The sequence below is a fragment of the Trichomycterus rosablanca genome, chromosome 15 (assembly GCF_030014385.1).
Source record: "Trichomycterus rosablanca isolate fTriRos1 chromosome 15, fTriRos1.hap1, whole genome shotgun sequence".
Taxonomy (NCBI): Eukaryota; Metazoa; Chordata; class Actinopteri; order Siluriformes; family Trichomycteridae; genus Trichomycterus; species Trichomycterus rosablanca.
Window position 1 is genome coordinate 3,622,501 of NC_086002.1, and position 16,691 is coordinate 3,639,191.

At 43.1% G+C, this 16,691-nt stretch overlaps 2 protein-coding genes across 2 annotated transcripts in view; one reads left to right on the forward strand and one right to left on the reverse strand.

The window, feature by feature from the left end:
* pus10 (pseudouridine synthase 10) overlaps positions 1–5,374 on the reverse strand; it is a 12,634-nt gene extending 7,260 nt beyond the window's left edge. Inside the window, exons 1-9 of the mRNA XM_063009358.1 lie at positions 5,177–5,374; positions 3,608–3,750; positions 2,823–3,056; positions 2,522–2,608; positions 2,389–2,423; positions 1,840–1,951; positions 1,566–1,627; positions 1,431–1,476; positions 921–985 (exon numbers count right to left, since the gene is read on the reverse strand). Coding sequence (XP_062865428.1) covers positions 921–985; positions 1,431–1,476; positions 1,566–1,627; positions 1,840–1,951; positions 2,389–2,423; positions 2,522–2,608; positions 2,823–3,056; positions 3,608–3,733 — 767 coding nt within the window. The 5' untranslated portion in view covers positions 3,734–3,750; positions 5,177–5,374. The remainder of the gene's footprint in view (positions 1–920; positions 986–1,430; positions 1,477–1,565; positions 1,628–1,839; positions 1,952–2,388; positions 2,424–2,521; positions 2,609–2,822; positions 3,057–3,607; positions 3,751–5,176) is intronic.
* A 2,903-nt stretch (positions 5,375–8,277) lies between these two features.
* cct4 (chaperonin containing TCP1, subunit 4 (delta)) lies at positions 8,278–14,875 on the forward strand. The gene is made up of 13 exons (XM_063009733.1): positions 8,278–8,531; positions 10,170–10,222; positions 10,370–10,459; positions 10,551–10,659; positions 11,453–11,717; positions 11,827–11,959; positions 12,108–12,247; positions 12,368–12,464; positions 12,574–12,684; positions 13,780–13,910; positions 14,021–14,255; positions 14,515–14,628; positions 14,735–14,875. Exons 1-13 carry the CDS (start codon positions 8,447–8,449, stop codon positions 14,747–14,749), a joined length of 1,578 nt encoding a protein of 525 aa, XP_062865803.1. The 5' UTR covers positions 8,278–8,446; the 3' UTR covers positions 14,750–14,875.
* Positions 14,876–16,691: the final 1,816 nt, after the last annotated feature.

Sequence of the window (16,691 nt, forward strand, 5' to 3'; positions counted from 1 at the left end):
GGAAGTTTGGGTCAGCTGTTAAACGACGCCCCAAAGCCGATAAGATTAGGGTTTCGCTCAAGGGTTCAAAGTGGTGGACATTGCTAGTGCACCGCTAGCACGCCACTGCTGGGATTCTGAACTCCCTGAGTTGGGTGCTCCTTCTAGTGGCCATAATTGGCAATACCCGCAGCAGAAAAAATGGCCATTAAAGTCTGCCGGGTGACGCCGCTCAGGTGGCGCAGCGGTAAAAAGCACACGCTGCAACCAGAGCTGGATCACGAATACATGGTATCGAATCCAGCTCTGCCTTACCGGCTCGAGGCTGAGTGGCAACATGAACAACGATTGTCTGTCAGAATGGTGCAATTACGACCTCTACTGGCAGATTAGAGGCGCCCACACAGAGATGAGGAAGGCGTGCTCTTAGGGTGTGTCTCCCCGCATGCAACGCTAGGTGGCACAACACTCATCAATGTGTGGGTGGCAAAAATGCATCCGGCTGCTGCTCGGCTCACCGTAGAGAAAAAAAAAGTCTGCCGGGTGGGCAAAGACTGGACCGAAAAACTGGGTGAACGTTATGCAAGGACCCTGATTGGTACCACGAGGCGTCTGTACAGAAAGTGGAGGAGCCCGTAAAACAGGGCGTGGCTCTCCGTGCACGAATTCTGAAAGGGTTAGACCTGCGCACGCATCGGAGGGAGCGTGAGGCAAGCAAAGATCACCCTCCTCGGACACGCCTGGAGTCTCCAGCAGTGGAACATTAAGAGAAAAGAGAAAAAACATAAATAGAAAAGCAAAAAAAATAGGGTCCAAAGTGGCAGCTTGGCAGATCTGCTGTGATTCAAACTCGCAGTCTTCAGTGTAAAGAGACCAGAGAACTGACCACTGAGCTCCCGGCACTCCGGCTACTGAGATCCGTGAGAGAGAAGGATTCAAACCTGAGGAATTTTTCATCAGAGATTTTGTCCTGCGCTCGCTCCACCGCCATTCTAGTAAAGACTGACTGAGGGACACAAAACACACACACACACACACACACATCAGGTTTAACGTGCTGTAATCTTCTGCATACAGTGGTATTGTTTCATCATTATTTACCCTAATATTCCTCCCAAATTAGTCATTTAGTCGTATTCAATTACACAGTAATCCTGCACCGGGCAAGGTTATATGGAGAGCCGTATCATGCACAGAGAGTCACGCACTGATCTCCATTATCCCCCAGCAGAGGTCGTACCTGCAGCTTTATGAGGATCCCCTCCATCAATCCCACCCGAGGACGAACCAATCACTGTCTGTGTAGGTAGCAGAGCTGAGATTCGAACTCGCGAGCTACTTGGCTAGCTTGTTATTACCGCGAGCACCCCAAATCTTACACACATGATGCTTATAAAATGGTATAACAACAACAACAGCTATAAACCAGATATAAAAGTAAAATCACTTACTGCTTTATTTTTGGTTGGTTTGAAGCAGTCGGGACAGACCGTCGCCCTGCAGAAGAAAATAATACAGAGCTGTGATCAGGATTCATATTTAATACAGTATGGAATAAAGAAAACATGAAGAACTTGCTGTCGTACAGGAAGTGGCAGTCGGCGTCTGATTCTGGATGTGTGAAGCCGACACTGACCCCAAACACACTCTGTAGAACCAAACACAAACAGATTAGAACATGTGAACATGTGAAAACGTGCTATATAGTGATGGCATGATGATGATGGTAATGTTCTGATCCTGTAAACCGCTGGATGTTTAGCAGGACAGTTTAGCAGGTCTGTGATCCTCACAATGTTAAAAGCGCGGTGGATCTGTCGTGTTAAATACAGATGTGACGGCAGCTACAGTCAGACTTACGTTGGTCAGTACAGGCGCTCCCAGCTCCTTCCCCATCAGTCCCTGTACGGCCCATTTATAAGCATCTTTCACCTGAACCACGTCCTCCTTATCCAGACACATGTTCTTCTCCCTGTCGCACACAGTAAAACCTTCAGTTCTGACATACGCTACACATTCAGCTACTTACTGAGATGAAACTGAGGGATTCTGGGTGATACAGTGCTGTAAAAATATCGTTTTTACCCCCTTTACTGCTTTTTTCTGTTTGTTTTTGAACATTTGTCACACTTAGTTGGTTTAAACCTTCAAACAATAGATTTATCCAGCACCAACTGGACCTGTGTGAAAAACTCAATGCCTCCTCAAGCAACCAGTTAAGAAATTTTATGCCACGGGAGCTATTATAAGATGCCCAAACCACCTTAACTTGCTCGATTGGAAGGAGCAGCGGCTCTAATCCAATATTGCTTAAGTCATCGCCCTGTCAACTCCAGGTAGCACGATTGGGACAATATTTAGCGTGACAAAAACATAATGGACGGGGTTTTATTCACATCATGTACGTACTTGACTTCCTTTTTGATGTGCAGCCAGCAGGAATGCTAAAAGAAAACAAACAAACAAACACAGTTAGAGAGATTTTGTGGTAGCAGAGCTAATCCTAGCGGTACTGAAGCTGGTGTTAAAGGCGGGCGTGTACCTCTCTGACGGACAGCTGAGCAGGAAGTGACACCGCCAGCACCAGACTGTCAAACTTGTATTCCTGTTTCCTCACCACGTCACAAACCTGCAGTCAAGTTAAAGATACGCTTACTCGATCACAACCGGTTACAAACATTTTACAACACAAAGCTGTACCCTTCGGTTCTGGTGCCAGTCAAACCCGCCCTGGACAGAGTGCCAATAGCAGAACATCACACACTAGCGCATTAACTCACTCACTGACTCTGCAGTACCAATAAGAACAGCCAATCCACATGAAGCTCTTCTACTGCGCTCACCTGTCCAACAGAACCGTGATCACAGTGGTGCTGCAGCACACCGACACATGCAACACACACGTCCGACGTCTGAGCCGCGTCTGTCCCGCCGCCCCCTCCGTCCTGTCCACCCTGAGGTGGCTCCAGCTTCATCTTCTTACACGGCGGGTCTCCGGTCTGTCCCTCATCTGAAGTATCGGGACGTTTCTCGCCGTCCGCTTCACTCAGAAAAGCTAACAGCTCTTTGTTTATGTCCTACAGAGAAGCGACATGAAGACGTTAATGCAGATTTAATAACTCCAGACTGATAATTAACGTCGGGAGACTCTGTATGGTCAAAAGTATCTGGACACCTGAGCATGAGCTTGCTGGACACACCCATTTCAAAAACAAATTGTATTAAAACAGAGTGACCTCTGTGTGATCTTTTCAGCTCTCTTCTGAGAAGGCTGTGGGAATTTGTGCCCATTCAGTCAGAATAATATTTGTATGGCTGGGCACTGAGCCTCAGTTGATGCTCCAGTTCATTCCAAAGCTGTTCAGTTGGGCTAAGGTCAGGCACACTAAAGCTTTTCTTCATGTCGTCATGAGCTTGCCTTGTTCTTTCACAGGAGCACATGCTGGAGCCAGAAAGGGCCTTCCCTAAACTATTGGAGAGTAGAAAGCATATAATTTCCCTTATATGATTAATTTATTACACCTGTTAGTAACCGTTATGGCTGAAACATACTAATGTAATAATCAGAAGGGGTGTCCCAATACTTTTGTCCATACAGTGTAGCAGGGCTTAAAAAAATCACCCGAACCTCAGAGGAGCGCTGATACGCAGAATACTTCCCCACACAGCAGAAGCGGAGAACACATCTCACACAGCAGCCAGCACCCAGCAGCTTTCTGATGATGGGACGGTCTTTGTCTTTAAGAGAGAGCATGATGAAGGAAACCACAGCTGGGCGAAAAAGAAACGGAGAGAGAAACGTTCAGCATCACATCTTACATAGAAAAAACATTAGTAGGGCTGCACCGATGCAATGAAATTCCGCTTCAAATTCTGAATTTCTGCATTTTTACACTCACTCACTCTCTCACTCACTCACTGTCTTAACCGCGTATCCAGTCAGGGTCGCATGGGGGTGCTGGAGCCTATGCCAGCTTTTCAATGGGCGCAAGGCACAGAGTAACACCCTGGCGCCAGTCCATCACAGGGCAGACACACACACACACACACACACACACACACACTCCCGTGGGAGGAAACCGGAGCTCCCGAAGAAAACCCAACAGACACGGGGAGAACATGCAAACTCCGGGGCAGACCCGTACCGCCCTGCCTGGGGATCGAACCCTCTTGCTGTGAGGCGACAGTGCTACTCACTTAGCCACAGTGCCGCCCATTTATACACTGATGAGCTAAAACAACATGACGCCTGCCTAGTGCACTGTCAAAACAGATCTGACCAACCAAGACATGGACTCCACAAGACATAAGAAAGCGTTCTGTGGTAAGTGGAACCAGGACATTACCAGCAGGTCCTTTAACTTCTGGACATTGCAATCTTTTCCCCGGGTAAACAAAGCACACATGCCAGGTCACATAATCTTCGAGTAAACAAGATTCATCAGACCAGTCAAGTTTCCTCCATCACACCAATGTCCGGTTCAGATGTCTGTGTGCCATTCTAGGTGCTGTCAACAGTGGACGCTAGTTAGTTGACTGACCTGCAACTATGCAGTTCCTAAAACAGAAGGGTTCGATGTGCTGTGTGTTGTGACACATTCACTTCATCACCAGTATTAAAAAGATCTGCAATCTGAGCCACAGAATCTCTTTTGTCTATGACACCATAGCCACAGTCTGGGCCGTCCAACATTCTGACATGGCTTGTCCCTCCTCAGACTATAATGAACAACCATCATCCACATATTTAGTAGATCACCAATCCTCTTATGCACCATTGGCATGAGCTCTGTGCATCTGCTGAACCATGTTCTCCCAGCATGATTTCACAACATTCCAAAGAGCATCTGGTGATGTGTCTGAATGCTCAACTTCATGTCTTTAAGTGTCCCTATAAATGCAGTAGTTGTTCCTATGCTTTGACGGTGTATTAAACTCAAGACATTGCACAAAGAAACGCATTTAACTGGTGGCCTCAGACTTTTGGTATATTTAGTGCGTTTCCAATCAGGGTTGCCAGATTTCATACCTAAAAATGCTTCAGTCAATTTATTACACATTATACATATTTAACCCTTAATTATCATAGCTGAACACCTGGCAACCCCACTGTCAACATAAAACCGAGATTGCAAGCATGCAGCATGGTTATTTTAGAAATAGTTCATTATTAAATAAGTAATTTAAGTGATTTTACCAACAGATGAAAGTGCAGCGTGTTCTAAATCACTCCAGTCTGCAGCTGTTCAGTTTATTTGGATTATTAATATAAACAGCAGATCCTGCACATGGTGCTGTGGATCAGGCTCTCTGTAGAATATAGACTGAGCTGATTTAACTCGCGTCTAACTGTGTTATCAACTGAAAATTAATTCTTTATATTTACTTGAATTTTAATATGGTTGCAAATCTTCAGCACGTTTATTTTTTAATTCAGAAGCGAACACTTTTACTTCCGAGTGAATTTAGGATGGATTTTTGTCAAAATAAAAGTCACCTGCAATCATGAATATGTTAAAGCACTTAAAGCGATCGTTTGTTTATTTATTTTTACTCGTTGCTGTAATTTGCTCAGGGTCGCGGTGGGTCCTGTGCATGAATGTATTAAAACCAGATCCTTAAGGACCGTTGTTTCTGTGCGGCACCCACATACAAATAAATCTCCAACAAAGATGCATTTACACCTTTTCACTTACTCATTTACTCACTCGTTTAAAAGGGCCATTTAGAAAAGCCACCTCACTTACAAGCATGTTTTTTGGGAGGTGAAAAAAACAGAAAAACCTAGAAGAAACCCACACCAGGAGAACATGCCAAACATACGATTTTTTTTTTTTTTTTTTTTTTAAAGGAATAGTTGCTTTTTTTGACTGTCCCAGTCTGATTAACTGACATTTTTAATGCAGTGAGTTTGTGTGAATTTGACTCACATGACCCAGATTACATAGATTAATAGATAAATGAATGAAAGGTTGGATGGGTAATTGGGTGAATAATTGATGGATTAATTAACTTATGGTTAAATAGATGGATTGATTGATTGCTTGATTGATTGATTGATAGTTGGATGGATGGATAGACAGATGGATTGATGAATTATTGAATGAATGGTTGAATAAATAAATCAATAGGTGGATGGATGGATAAATTAATAGACGAATGAATGGATGGTTAAATAAATTAATTAATAGATAGATGGATGGTTAAATAAATTAATTATTAAACATATGGATGGATGAATGGATTGATAGATTAATGGTTAAATAAATGAATTAATAGATGGATGGATGGATGGATGGTTAAATATATTAATTAATAGACAGATGGATGGATGGATGGTTAAATAAATTAATTAATAGACAGATGGATGGATGGATGGTTAAATATATTAATTAATAGACAGATGGATGGATGGATGGTTAAATAAATAAATTAATAGACAGATGGATGGATGGTTAAATAAATTAATTAATAGACAGATGGATGGATGGATGGTTAAATATATTAATTAATAGATAGATGGATGGTTAAATAAATTAATTATTAAACATATGGATGGATGAATGGATTGATAGATTAATGGTTAAATAAATGAATTAATAGATGGATGGATGGATGGATGGTTAAATATATTAATTAATAGACAGATGGATGGATGGATGGTTAAATAAATTAATTAATAGACAGATGGATGGATGGATGGTTAAATATATTAATTAATAGACAGATGGATGGATGGATGGTTAAATAAATAAATTAATAGACAGATGGATGGATGGTTAAATAAATGAATTAATAGATGGATGGATGGATGGATGGTTAAATATATTAATTAATAGACAGATGGATGGATGGATGGTTAAATAAATTAATTAATAGACAGATGGATGGATGGATGGTTAAATATATTAATTAATAGACGGATGGATGGATGGATGGTTAAATAAATTAATTAATAGACGGATGGATGGATGGTTAAATATATTAATTAATAGACAGATGGATGGATGGATGGATGGTTAAATATATTAATTAATAGACAGATGGATGGATGGATGGTTAAATAAATTAATTAATAGACAGATGGATGGATGGATGGTTAAATATATTAATTAATAGACAGATGGATGGATGGATGGTTAAATATATTAATTAATAGACAGATGGATGGATGGATGGATGGATGGTTAAATATATTAATTAATAGACAGATGGTTGGATGGATGGTTAAATATATTAATTAATAGACAGATGGTTGGATGGATGGTTAAATATATTAATAGACGGATGGATGGATGGATGGTTAAATATATTAATAGACGGATGGATGGATGGATGGATGGATGGTTAAATATATTAATAGACGGATGGATGGATGGATGGTTAAATATATTAATAGACGGATGGATGGATGGATGGATGGTTAAATATATTAATAGACGGATGGATGGATGGATGGATGGATGGATGAATGGATGGATAGATGGATGGTTAAATATATTCATTAATAGATGGATGGATAGATGGATGGATGGATGGTTAAATATATTAATAGACGGATGGATGGATGGATGGTTAAATATATTAATAGACGGATGGATGGATGGATGGATGGATGGTTAAATATATTAATAGACGGATGGATGGATGGATGGATGGATGGTTAAATATATTAATAGACGGATGGATGGATGGATGGATGGATGGTTAAATATATTAATAGACGGATGGATGGATGGATGGATGGATGGTTAAATATATTAATAGACGGATGGATGGATGGATGGATGGATGGATGAATGGATGGATAGATGGATGGTTAAATATATTCATTAATAGACGGATGGATGGATGGATGGATGGATGGATGGATGAATTGTTTGTTTGTTTGTTTATTTGGATTTTAACGTCATGTTTGGATGGATGAATAAATAAATTAATAAACATATGGATGGATGGATGGCTGGATGGATGGTTAAATAAATTCATTAATAGATGGATGGATGAATAAATTAATTAATAAACATATGGTTGGATGGATGGTTAAATATATTAATTAATAGATGGATGGATGGATGAATAAATTAATTAATAAACATATGGTTGGATGGATGGTTAAATATATTAATTAATAGATAGATGGATGAATAAATTAATTAATAACCGCGACCCTGACCAGGATTGAGTGACTGATAGAAACGAAATGAGATTTGTGAAGAACGCTTGTTGTTCGGGCTGTATGACTTTTATTTTGACAGGACTATAAACCGGTAAACTGTGACTCTCTCATCCTCCTCCTCCCTTGCTAGCAGCCGGTGGATCTGGAAGGTTCTGTCCTGGTTGTTAGAGCAGCGCCTGGTCGAATCTGCCTCCATCCGAACCGCAGGGACAGTTACAGGGTCGGTACAGAACACCATCCGTCTCTACAAACCTCCATTAGTTGAAATTTATTAACATTTAGGAGAAGATGCCTGAAGCGCCGAAAGCGGGAGCTTATGTGGACCGAGACAAACCCGCTCAGATCCGCTACAGCAACATCAGCGCTGGGAAAGGTGTGTGTGTGTAAAACGTTATGTTTACATTATTCTGCCATTATTCTATATATACATACACACATAATATATTACATTTACAAAGCTAACGCTAACTAGCCTCTGACAGTGCACTTATTGATGCCTTATGGAAATAGGGAACCTGCAACCTAGCGAGCCGTTTTACTCAATTATCTAGTTTCTTCTCGCCCCGTTAGCATTTATAATAATCAGAACTGTCTATAAAATGTAATTTTTAATCACAGTATCACTAAAGTCGTACAGTTTATTGTTCCAAAGACCAGTTAGCATGCAGGCTAACATTTTAGCCCATGACGAGACCATCTATGGTGTTGCTGTAGCAACGCCCATCACCAGCCTGCATGGCATCCATCACATTTATCAGACGCCTTTGTCCAAAGCGACTTACATTGCAGTTACAGCACACTGTTTGAGTAATTAAAGGGGTTAAGGGCCTTGCTTAAGGGCCCAACAGTGGCAGCTTGGCAGTGGTGGGGCTTAAACCAGCGACCTTCTGATTACTAGTCCGGTACCTTAACCACTGTGGCTTGCCCCAGAAATATATAATCAAGCATTACCATTGTGACCATATACAATGCAAGCAATTGAGCGCTAAGGGCCCAACAGTGGCAGCCCAGCTGATGTGGGGCTTGAACCGGTAACCTTCCGATTACTAGCCTTTTACATTAACCACTTAGCTACCAATGCCCAGTCACCCGCACCTCCACATCACTCATCCACAATTTCGACTGACCTGCTTTTGTTGGATTTTTTTTTTTTTTTTCAAAGTAACCCCTTTTATGGGCACTGAGAAGTGACACGATGTAGTCAAGCATTAGTTATTCAGTCACAGAAAAAGAGTTCCTGCAGAAATCCTTCACATCCCACGCTTAGTTCTCAGCCGCATCCATCACACTGTCGCCTCGCAGCAAGAAGGTCCCGGGTCCGATCCCCAGGTGGGCCGGTCCGGGTCCTTTCTGTGTGGAGTTTGCGTGTTCTCCCTGTGCCTGCGTGGGTTTCCTCCCACAGTCCAAAGACGTGCAAAGTGAGGTGATATTAAACTTGAACTGATGAATCTTGTGTAACCAGTAGTAACCATTCCTGTCGTGAATGTGTGCAAAACATGACGTTAAAATCCTAATAAATAAATAAAAATACAAAGGACCACCAGAGAAGCATTACATGGATTGCATGGCGCTTCATTCTCAGTACAGCAGGAAACCCTTGACATGTCTGTGTTGCTGGTATAAGTGCGTCAGGTGCAGCAGTGATGGACTGATCGCTGTTCTGCTGATCCAATTTGCTGCCAACCTTTTCGAAGCTCCGCAGATGATAAGTCGTTTATACGACTGAACAGAAACTAATTCTCAGAATCGTTTCAATTCGACCTTAAATCTAGCACAGCACAGCGCCGTGACGAAAATACGACACAGTGACTAGTGAGCTGTGAAACGTGGAGACCGGATTTATATTTTAGATAGCGTTCCCACCTTTACTGATTTTGGAATCACTGGGGTTCAGCTTGGTTGAAAGATTAAAGAAATATTTCATTGCCTCTGTGAATTCTAATCATCTTTCCTTCAGATCTGATCAACACTTTAAATATTGACTCGTTTTGGGCTTTTGTTTGTTCGACAGCTGTCGCAGATGCCATCAGGACCAGTCTTGGCCCTAAAGGCATGGACAAAATGGTACGTCATCCTCACTCGGCATGCATATTCCTGCACGTTGTTTCCATCATCTGGCTACAGTGATTTGCTTCGGGGCATGTTAGCCTCTGCTAATCCACCGTGTGTTGGCGAGGAACTAAGAAAACGCCTTTTTGTTTTGCGGTGTAGATCCAGGACGGGAAAGGAGACGTCACCATTACTAACGACGGAGCCACCATTCTGAATCAGATGCAGGTTCTGCACCCTGCTGCTAAAATGGTGAGAATTTAACCTCTGTTTATTTTTTAAATCTGTGCAAGGAGCTTGTTTGTTTGAAACTGACCTATGAATGTTTTTTGCTGTTGTTTAGCTGGTAGAGCTGTCCAAGGCCCAGGATATCGAGGCTGGTGATGGCACTACATCTGTCGTGGTGATTGCTGGAGCTCTGTTGGATGCCTGTGCCAAGCTCCTACAGAAAGGTACATGAAGCACCACTCACTACACCATCTTTCATCACTTATAAAATATGATATTATCAAATAACAGGGTTTTAAAAACCAGATGAGCGCTTGATCATCGGCTCAGGCTTCGCAGCAACAGTTTAGGGAAGTCACGTCCATGTTTCCACTTGACCGTGTACCTGCGAAAGCACAAAACGTGCTTTATAAAGACATGAAGGAAAGCTCGCTTTCTTGGCGCAGCCGGATAATCTTCTAGCACACCGGCGCCGAGATTCTGAGCTCCCGGGTTCGAGTCTTGGCTCTGCTACAGACAGACTTGGAAAGACCGGATTTAGGGGGTGGGGGTATGACGCTGTGCAGGGACTTTAGGGACCTGTACAGAAAGTGGAGGAACACAGAGATCGGGGCGTGGCTGCTCTTATGCAAATCAACCGAAGTACGGGAGAATGAGAAGGCATTGGTGGACTGCGCACATGTCGGAGGGAGTGTGTCAGGCGAATATACGCCCTCCGCGGATGCCGTTGGGGTCCCCAGCAGTGGATTGGCTACCCTAAATCGGGAGAAAAAGGGGGGGAATGCATAAAGAAGAGCCCTAACCTCAGTCCTCAGTTCGGTCTTTTGACTGAATGGGCACTAATTCCCACAGGCATACTTCAGTCTTAAAATTCTCTATTTAATTGATTTCATATTTTATATTAACACAAAACATCTAAGGTTTCTGCTCATAAAACTTGCATCACATCATTCACTTGTATTCTAATATTCCTCCCGCTGTCATATTAATAAAATCGAACGTCCTCGGCTCCTCTAGGTATCCACCCGACCACCATCTCCGAGTCCTTCCAGAAAGCCGTGGATAAAGGCGTGGAGATCCTGAACTCCATCAGCCAGCCCGTGGAGCTCAGTGACCGCGAGACTCTGCTCAACAGTGCCACCACGTCTCTCTGCTCCAAAGTGGTGTCTCAGTACTCCAGCCTGCTGGCACCCATGAGCGTGGAGGCCGTGATGAGGGTCATCGACCCGGCGACCGCCACCAGCGTCGACCTCCGCGACATCAACATCGTCAAGAAGCTCGGGTGAGTAACGCACAGCCAGAAACCAGCGAACGGACTAGAAACGTGTGTGCGGCACGTCGGTTTGTGTAAACGCCGTGTGTGTGTGTGTGTGTGTGTCGTGTTACTGCAGCGGGACCATCGACGACTGTGAGCTGGTGGAGGGTCTGGTTCTGACTCAGAAGGTGGTGAACTCCGGACTGTCTCGTGTCGAGAAGGCCAAGATCGGCCTGATCCAGTTCTGCCTGTCGCCTCCAAAGACTGATGTACGTAGCAGCTCTTACATGATTGGCCAGTGGCCTGTTCAGAATAGACTGATGAGCTCGATCACCACCTGTCATTTATCATTTAATGAAGTGAATCTTCTCGGTTCGAACCAGTACCCAAACGTTTCACGCTCTCATGTTTGGTCAGATGGACAACCAGATCGTAGTGTCGGACTACACGCAGATGGACCGGGTGCTCCGCGAGGAACGAGCTTACATCCTCAACCTGATCAAACAGATCAAGAAAGCCGGATGCAACGTCCTGCTCATCCAGAAGTCCATCCTCAGGTATGAAAAGCAAAGAGCCATGTGGAATGTTCGGCTTGTTCAATCGTTAGTTGGGCTGACTGATTCTTCTAGGCGATGATGTTCAGTCGATTCATGGATGATGCATTTGTGCTCCTGCAGAGATGCCCTGAGTGATCTGGCCCTTCATTTCCTGAACAAGATGAAGATTATGGTGGTGAAGGACATCGAGCGTGACGAGATCGAATTCATCTGCAAGGTAGACTACAAAACAGCTGGCCGACATCAGCGTTTAAAGGTCCAGGTAGTCACCGGGTTCTTTATTTCTTTATCTAACCCCCTCCTTCCTTTGCTCTTGTGTATTTCAGACAATTGGCACCAAGCCCATTGCTCATATTGACTATTTTACACCGGAGATGCTGGGCGTGGCTGAGCTGGTTGAGGAAGTGAACCTGGATGGCTCAGGAAAGCTGGTTAAGGTAAGCTACTGAGCTGAAGAGAAAGGTGGAGCAGATCATTAGACCATGGCAGTGGTAGCTGCTGATTAGAAGGACACTCGCTTGTATTCAGTCTGCTAAATGCAATCCTTTTTACAGGCATGAATTTATAATTATAGTTTTGATTTATAATGATATCCATGCATGATTTATCCAAACATCATTTTGTTTTCTGACTTAACTGACACGTTTCATACAGAAAGTTGTTTTGCATCCCTAATATGTACTTTGACATGATAGTCGGCTTACGTGGACCCAGTTTCAGATAGATAGATTCAACTTCGTCATTGCTCAGTACAGCTACAAGGCAACTAAATGCAGTTTGCATCTACCAGTGCAAATAGTAGCTACGTACATATATGGTATTAGTCTATATACAGACTATACAGACAGGTGAAGTGAATAACACTGATTATCTCTTCATCACGGCACCTGTAATGTTAGTGGGGGGGATATATTAGGCAGCGAGTGAACATTTCATCCTCAAAGTTGATGTTAGAAGCAGGAAAAATGGGCGAGCGTGAGGATGGAGCGAGTTTGACGAGGGCCAGATTGTGACGGCTAGACGACTGGGTCAGAGCATCTCCAAAACTGCAGCTCTTGTGGGGTGTGTCCCGGTCTGCAGTGGTCGGTAACTATCAAAAGCGGTCCAAGGAAGGAACAGTGGTAAACCGGCGACAGGGTAGCCCAAACTGCTGAAGAAGTTAATGCTGGTATCAGAAGGTATCAGAATACACAGAGCAACACAGTTGCAGGGCAGCGAAAGTGGGACCAACACAATGTTAGGAAGGTGGTCATAATGTTATGTCTGATTGGTGTATATATGTAATAATAATGATTTGTATAAGAATGGGAATACTAGGTATGTATAATAGTAATAATAATTAACCAATACTGTTGGTATTTTGAGATATCGAGTCATAAATGCTTATAGCTGGTTATAATATACTTGGGCAATACACAGATGACCGTACAGAAAATCCAGGTATCAGATATTCGTGTTCAGAGACTGCATAGTGTTTCTTTATCTGAAGAAGAACTTTTAAACGTTTGTTTGTCTAACGTGTGTGTGTGTAGATCACTGGTTGTGCCAGTCCCGGCAAGACAGTGAGCATTGTGGTGCGCGGCTCCAACAAGCTGGTGATTGAGGAGGCTGAGCGCTCCATTCACGATGCTCTGTGTGTCATCCGCTGCCTCGTTAAAAAGAGGTGACCATCACTCTCACACACACTCACACACACACAGTGAAGTTTATATTCCATACACATACAGTAACACAATTACTGTGTAAAACGTGTCGTTGGCTTTTTTCCTGCAGGGCTCTGATTGCCGGTGGTGGCGCACCTGAGATCGAGCTGGCTCTGAGGTTGGCAGAGTATGCCCGCTCACTAGGTGGCATGGAGGCATACTGTGTCCGAGCCTACGCAGACGCTCTGGAGGTCATTCCCTCCACGCTGGCCGAGAACGCTGGTCTTAACCCCATCTCCACAGTCACCGAGCTGCGCAACAGGCACGCCCAGGGCGAGAAGACGGCCGGCATCAATGTCCGCAAGGTGGGTCGAGATGGTGCATTAACGTTGTGGACAATATGTGAACTTGTATACTTGATGGACGTCCAACCACTGCCTCTAGAACAGCTTTACAGCTCGTTTGTGATATGTTCTAATCTACAGTCCACCCTGGTGCTTGGAGGAGTGTTAGTGGTGCTCGATTTCATCCTTAAATGGTGTTTTAGGAGGGTTTTTAATAGATGATACATGTCGGGATCGTAAATACGGTCACGTTGATCTGTGGTGTTGCGTTCTCTCGCAGGGTGGGATCTCTAACATCTTGGAGGAGCTGGTGGTCCAGCCCCTGTTGGTCTCCATCAGCGCACTTACCCTCGCCACGGAGACAGTACGCAGCATCCTCAAGATCGATGACGTCGTGAGTGACCGCTCGGCATTCGGTCAATCGGTTATTGGAACATGACCTGCGAGCGAGCAGGAAAAATATATGAAATAATAATTCTGGATCTCTGTTTTCTCCACAGGTTAACACGCGGTAAGGTGTGTGTGTGTGTGTGCGCGCACTGGACGGAACATCCCCGTGATCCCCTCGCTAAGACCAACTGTTAAAGCGCCGACTGTAGATGTTACGCTGCGTTATTTAATAAACTTTTTTTTTGGACACAGTGGTGTTTCTCTTTCATCATTGCCATAATCTAAAGGGGAATGGGGGGGGGGGGGTTTGTCATGCAGTGCCAAAACGAGCACATTTATACATTTTGCCCGCTTAAAACACTAAGTCTGAATAGCCAGGAGGTAAAAAATCTAGTAACCCCCAGAATAACTGTACTTTTTACATTAAAAAGTACATTTTACACAATATAACACTAACTGACTGAATTATTATTATTATTATTATTATGAATGTAGTGATATGGTTCACAGTAACAGGTTCACTATAAATGTCTCTGCGATCAGTCAGCTTAATTCTGAATTAATCAACAAACAAACTACAGTTTGTCCAGATGGAGCCAGTTATGTTGGTGTGTGATCTGAAAGGGAATTGGTTGCACCTGATCAGGGTTATTACTATCACTCTGTGAGGGGCTTATTACTATTTTAAATGATTATTTTCATCACCAATGACCATTTTTAAATGTTATTTAACCTTTAATGTTGATGACTGACATTGTGTTAAATAGAGCTGGGGTTTGATGTACTTTTTTTTTTTAATTGACTTCGGATCGAACACTTTGACTGTCATCAGTTCACAGTCAAACAGTCATGGACAATTTAGTATCTCCAATTCACCTCGCTTGCACGTCTTTGGACCCACACAGACACGAGGAGAACATGCAAAATCCACACAGAAAGGACCCAGACCGCTCCACTTGGGAATTAAACCCAGGGCCTTCTTGCTGTGAGGTGACAGTGCTACCCACCGAGCCACTGTGCCGCCTACAGATTGATTGAAGGTGAGGATTTTGACATGGTACAATTACTGTAGACGCAAAGCCCTTCATGAACCTTGTTTGTAACCACAGAAATAAGCCCTGTAGTAGGTTTTTGTCAGGGTCGACTACACTGGTGCCTCACATCATTGCTTCTTTAATAAATATTCAGGTAAAAATAAATAAATAGCTTTGCCTCATTTTTTTAAGAACTGGGTTGTTGTGGGTGCTCTGAGCAGCCTGCCATAATGTGACGAGCAGTTTTCATTTCTGCTCTTTCCTTTTTCATTCCACATTCACTTTTGCGGGCTGTGGATGTTGTGTGCTCTTTATTTATTATTATTTATGTTATTTTGGTCCGAGTTATTTTCCCTTTATATATTTTGCTTGACTTTTTCTTCTACCTTGGTTGAGCATCCTGCATGTTGGGTTAACTGCCTATCTATACAGGTTCAGGGTCTTTTGTATGGCCTTAATTTTTGTATTACACAAATATTAGCAGCACACAATTGAGAAAATTACAGCCTTGCTTATTATTAGGCCCCAAAATTAGCAGATTTAAATGAAAAGAAAGTAATCCACACATCCATTGCCTTTAAAGGCTCTACAATGGATGGCTGCCTTGAAGCTAACGTTTTCACTTGGTACCGAACCCACCGCGACACTGGTCAGAAAAGAAAGATAGAAAGATAAAAGCTAGACAAATTTAACCCCGTGTATGTGTGTGTGTGTGTGTGTGTGTGTGTGTGTGTACAAGCAGCCTAATCCTATTACTTTATCTATAGGGCTGCTTAAAGCCCTTATCTTTGGCTGCGTCCATATTGGATACTTAATGAACGGAAAAGTGCACTTAGAATGCTGCTAAAGCTCGTAATTCACACCCTCTGTAGGGATCCTATAAAGGGAGTAATGGTACATTTGAAACGCAGCAATTGGCTATCCCAAGCGACGCCGTTAACCGTTGCCAAGGAGACCTGTCATTGCTGAGAGGACTTAGCGGCTTTGTTGTGATGCGTTGATTAGTTTAATAAAAATAAATAAATAAGCACAC

Bases quoted from the DNA above. Each gene is read 5' to 3' on its own strand.
- cct4 (XM_063009733.1), top strand. From the start codon at position 8,447: ATGCCTGAAGCGCCGAAAGCGGGAGCTTATGTGGACCGAGACAAACCC. The intron at 10,460-10,550 runs GTGAGAATTTAA...GCTGTTGTTTAG, and splicing joins TGCACCCTGCTGCTAAAATG to CTGGTAGAGCTGTCCAAGGC. The intron at 12,248-12,367 runs GTATGAAAAGCA...GTGCTCCTGCAG, and splicing joins ATCCAGAAGTCCATCCTCAG to AGATGCCCTGAGTGATCTGG.